The following is a 5033-nucleotide window of genomic DNA, read 5'->3' as shown; positions in this document are numbered from 1 at the left end:
TTGCTGGGTATAGTAGCCTGGCTGGCATTTGTGTTCTTGTAGGGTCTGTATGACATCTTCCCGGGATCTTCTAACTTTCATAGTCTCTGGTGAGAAGTCTGGTGCAATTCTGATAAGCCTGCCTTTTTATGTTACTTGACCTTTTTCCTTTACTGTTTTAAAATTCTTTCTTTGTTTAGTGAAATTGGTGTTTTGTTTATTATTTGACAGGAGGAATTTCTCTTCTGGTCCAGTCTATTTGGAGTTCTGTAGGCTTCTTGTATGTTCATGGGTATCTCTTTCTTAAGGTTATGGAAGTTTTCTTCTATAATTTTCTTGAAGATATTTACTGGCCCATTACATTGGGAGTCTTCACTCTCTTCTATACCTATTATCCTTAGGTTTGGTCTTCTCATTGCATCCTGGATTTCCTGGATGTTTTGGGTTAGGAGCTTTTTCCTTTTTGCATTTTCTTTGACTGTTGGGTCAATGTTTTCTATGAGGTCTTCTGCCCCTGAGATTCTCTCTTCTATCTCTTGTATTCTGTTGGTGATGTTTGCATCTATGACTCCTGATTTCTTTCCTAGATATTGTATCTCCAGGGTTGTCTCTCTTTCTGATTTCTTTATTGTTTCTATTTCCAGTTTTAGATTCTGGATGGTTTTGTTCATTTCCTTCACCTGTTTGATTGTGTTTTCCTGTAGTTCTTTAGGGGATTTTTGTGTTTCTCCTTTAAGAGCTTCTAGCTCTTTACCTGTGTTCTCCTGTATTTTTTTGAGGGTGCTATTTATATATTTTTTAAGGTCCTGTATCATCATCATCATAAGTGATTTTAGATCTGAATCTTGTGTTTCCGGTGTGATGGTGTGTCCAGGACTTGCTATGGTGGGAGAATTGGGTTCTGGTGATGCCAAGTAACCTTGGTTTGTGTTGTTTATTTTCTTATGCTTGCCCCCTGGCATCTGGTTATCTCTAGTGCTACCTGCCCTTGCTAAATTTGACTGGAGTCAGTCATTCCTGTGATCCTGGTTGTATCAGAACTCCTCAGAGTCAAGCTGTCTCTGTGATCCTGTGATTCTGACATCCTGTGACCTTGGGCTTGTTAGAGCACCTGGGAGTGCAGCAGCTTCCTCTGGGTGTTGTGGGACTGGCTGCAGAGCTTGCGCCCAAGGTCCCTCAGGACACCAGCCCGGAGAGACCAGAAGGCTAAACTTTGTATTCTTAAATGAGTTGTATAAGCACAATATCTAAGATTAACAATATTAATCCCACATTTTGTATTAATATAAGAAGTTCATACCAACGAAAACCTTAAATCTGGTCTCTGTATGTCTAGAAGGTTCAGGGCTTGACTGAAGTTCTGACTGGATCCATCTGAATGGTTGAAAGAGGCAAGATGACCTGGAGTCCATGACACAGGGAGTGCAAGCAGGTAATTTCAGCATCTCTTAGGATGAATCTTGCCAAAGCTGTACACTCTCCAGACTTCATCTAATTCATGAAAAATACTCTAGTCTTAGAAAGTTTAATCCCAGAAGCAACATTTGTAAATTGCTCTGTTTCTTCTATTTCAATATCCTCGATGGTCTCTCTCTAGAAATGGCAGCAGCAGCCTGATACCCTTAGTGTTGCTGTGCAAGAATTCTCCTTCATCATCTTCACCAACAATCACTGTGTTTTGTCTTTCTTTTTTTTCCCTTTAAAATCAGGCTCAGCTCTTTATTGGACATCTTAACAAAAGTAGTTTAGTCAAAAAGACCAAAGCCCATATTATCATCTGAATCCTCAGATTCTTCTTTCTTTGCTTCCACTTTCTTCTCCTCAGCTAGGGAAGTTGTAGTAGATGGGGCAGGACCACCAGCAAAAGCGGACCCGGCTGCTGGAGTGAGCCCACCAGCTCCTATGTATATGAGGCTCCTGCTGTTGACATTGGGCCCAGGGCCTTTGCAAACAAGCCAGATCAGAAAACTTCAACACTGATACCAGCTTAATGAGGGCATTGATTTATCCTCGGTTACTGTCACCTCACCAATATGATGCAGAATAAGGGCAGAGCAGATGCAGGCAAACTCGGAGACAGAAGCCATGTTGTCAACTGCATGGTGGTATTCATGAGATGAAGTGAAGACCTCATCCTGATGTGGCCTTAGTTTCTTCCAAAGATCCTTGCACCTTGACAGCATCTGAAGAAAGACATGTTTTGTCTTTTTAGGCCAACCACTCAATCACAGCAAGAAGACATCTCAGGGATGTATTTATGTGATCTCCCTGGGGGGAAAAATGATGCTTTCATATTTTTGTATTTTCTTCTTTCCTTAGTATAACTCATTGATTTTTTGGTGTCACTTGGAGATTTTCCTCTGTTTATATTAACCTTTTTTCCTCTTGGCTTAAGGGGGAAAACCTTAAACCCTATTTTCATCAATTCTTTCTGTGCTAAAAGTATAGTTTTAAAAATATAGTTCTTTGACTGTACTTTGCTAGGAGCTCATAATTTAATCAAGAAATATTAATGTTCATTAATGTCTAGATATTTTAACTCATTTGAGTTGTCAAAAGTTTCAAAAACTCCCTGTGCACCACTCCTCAGGTGAGGCCACCATTTTCTCTCCAGTGACTGTCTAAGGCAGGGCCAGCCAGGAGGCAATGGCAGCAGAAGCAGCAGAGCAGCTGGGACAGGGATTTTCCTGCATCCCTCTGCACCTAGGAGGTGGGGCTGTTTCACAGCCCTCTGTGTACAGTTCTTTCCAGGAGAGAGAAGGTCTTGCAGGAGTGCTGGCACAGGCTTACAGACCCACAGGAGGAACAATCTCCAGACGGAGACAGCAAGAACATCTAACACCAGAGATTAAAAGATGGCAAAAGACAAACACAAGAATCTTACCAACAGAAACTGAGACTATTTGGCATCAACAGATCCCAGCACTTCCACCACAGCAAGTCTGGATACCCCAATACACCAGAGAACCAAGATTTGGATTTAAAATCATATCTCATGAGGCTGAGAGAGGTGTGAAATCTTATGTAGACATGGATTCGCTCATTTGGGCCCCATGCATGTGCTCTTGGCTCCAGCTGCCCTGTTTCGGCATCAGGCTGTCAGAAGTTCCTCGACTGCTTCCAGAGAATCATGACAGCTTCCGGACTTTGCAGGTGTTTTAGGAACAACTTGGCATTTGGTATGGATGGGTGGTGCAGAAAGTAGCGCTCTCTCTGATGGTGAGGTTAACTCAGGTAAGCACATGCCCAGTGGCTGTCTGTGATGATGATGTGTCATAAACCTGGCTCTCGCTGTGCAAATTTTGCCAGAGGGGACGGAGTCAGAGAGAGAGGCTAGACGCACCTTGATGATTCCCATACAAGTGTGCCGAGCTCATGTCCTGTACCCTGCATTTGTTTTCTTTTTTTAACGAGAGAGAGTGAAATGTAGACTCCCTCCCCAAAGCCCTGACAGTAAACAGCTACCATTTGGGCCCCAGTACAGCGCTGCCCACCTGTTGAACAAAACCTGGTTCAAGTTACATTCAGAAGCTCCACCCCCACAGAGCAAGAAGGAAGTAACTGATTGGACTGTTACACTGACGTATTTTGGGGGAAGGGTTTTACCCCAGGTATTTTACCTGTTGCGGGAACAAAGGAAAAGCATTAAATTCAAGATGACTGAGTGACCAGAGCTCATTGTCTAATTTTTATCTTCCCATGTGGGTAAGGTACAGTATGGCTAGCCTACCTCTTCTTATCTCTTTCAATCTCTTCCTATCTATTTCTTACTCCTATTACCAGAAGAACCCTTTATTTTATTTACATTGGTTCTGGCTACCAACAGAGAGGATAGTAAAAAGGACATAAATAACTCTGTTAAAGAAATGGAGGAGTACACAAGTAAACAGGTAGAAAGCATTAAGGAGGAAACACAAAAATCCTTTAAAGAACTAGAGGAGAACACAGGTAAATGGATAAAAGCCCTGAAAGAGGAAACACAAAAATCCCTTAAAGAATTACATGAAAACACAACCAAACAGGTGACAGAATTGAACAAAACCATCCAGGATCTAAAAATGGAAGTAGAAATGAAAATGAAATCATAAAGGAAAAAACTCTGGAGGTAGAAAACCTAGGAAAGAGTCAGGAGCCATAGATGAAAGCATCACCCACAGAATATGAGTGATAGAAGAGAGAATTGCAGGTGCAGAAGATACCATAAAAAACTCTGACACAACAGTCAAAGAAAACATAAAATGCAAAAAATTCTTAACCCAAAACACACAGGAAATGCAGGACACAATAAGAAGACCAAACTAAGGATAATAGGTATAGAAGAGGGTGAAGATTCCCAACTTAAAAAGCCAGTAAATATCAACAAAATTATAGAAGAAAACTTCCCTAACCTAAAGAAAGAGATGCCCATGAATATACAAGAAGCCTACAGAACTCCAAAGAGTTTGGAACAGAAAAGAAATTCTTCCTGTCACATAATAGTCAAAACACCAAATGCACAAAACAAAGAAAGAATATTAAAAGCAGTAAGGAAAAGACTTATCACAATTACCCAAGATTTCTTGTCAGAGACTATAAAAGCCAGAAGATCCTGGGCTTGTGTCATACAGACCCTAAGAAAACACAAATACCAGCCCAGGCTACTATACCCATCAAAACTCTGATTTACTATAGATGGAGAAACCAAGGTATTCCATGACAAAACCAAATTTACACAATATCTTTCCACAAACACAGCCCTTCAAAGGATAGCAAATGGAAAACTCCAAGTCAAGGAGGGAAACTACACCCTAGAAAAAGCACGAAAGTAATCAGTCAACAAAACTAAAAGAAGATAGCCACATGAACAGAATTCCAACTCTAACCACAAAAACAACAGGAAGAAGCAATTACTTTCCCTTAATATCTATTACTATCAATGGACTCAATTCCCCAATAAAAATAAATAGACCAAAAGACTGGTTAGGTAAACAGGAACCAACATTTTGCTAAGTATAGGAAACCCACCTCAGTGACAAAGACAGACACTACCTCAGAGTAAAAGGCAGGAAAGCAAT

At 40.9% G+C, this 5033-nt stretch overlaps 1 protein-coding gene across 1 annotated transcript; it reads right to left on the bottom strand.

Annotated features, from left to right (window-relative positions):
* Positions 1-1724: 1724 nt before the first annotated feature.
* LOC116098005 (60S acidic ribosomal protein P1-like) lies at positions 1725-2066 on the bottom strand. Its single transcript, XM_031380764.1, has 2 exons — positions 1991-2066; positions 1725-1918 (listed from the first exon to the last, which is right to left on the bottom strand). Exons 1-2 carry the CDS (start codon positions 2064-2066, stop codon positions 1725-1727), a joined length of 270 nt encoding a protein of 89 aa, XP_031236624.1.
* Positions 2067-5033: the final 2967 nt, after the last annotated feature.

This window comes from Mastomys coucha, unplaced genomic scaffold (assembly GCF_008632895.1).
Source record: "Mastomys coucha isolate ucsf_1 unplaced genomic scaffold, UCSF_Mcou_1 pScaffold20, whole genome shotgun sequence".
In the NCBI taxonomy this organism is placed as follows: Eukaryota; Metazoa; Chordata; class Mammalia; order Rodentia; family Muridae; genus Mastomys; species Mastomys coucha.
The sequence above is the reverse complement of the archived record's forward strand: the minus strand, read 5'-3'. Positions and strand labels throughout refer to the sequence as shown.

Coding starts and splice junctions, on each gene's coding strand:
- LOC116098005 (XM_031380764.1), bottom strand. CDS start 2,066: ATGGCTTCTGTCTCCGAGTTTGCCTGCATCTGCTCTGCCCTTATTCTG. Junction 1,919..1,990: donor TGGTGAGGTGACAGTAACCG/AGGATAAATCAA, acceptor TTTGCAAAGGCC/CTGGGCCCAATGTCAACAGC.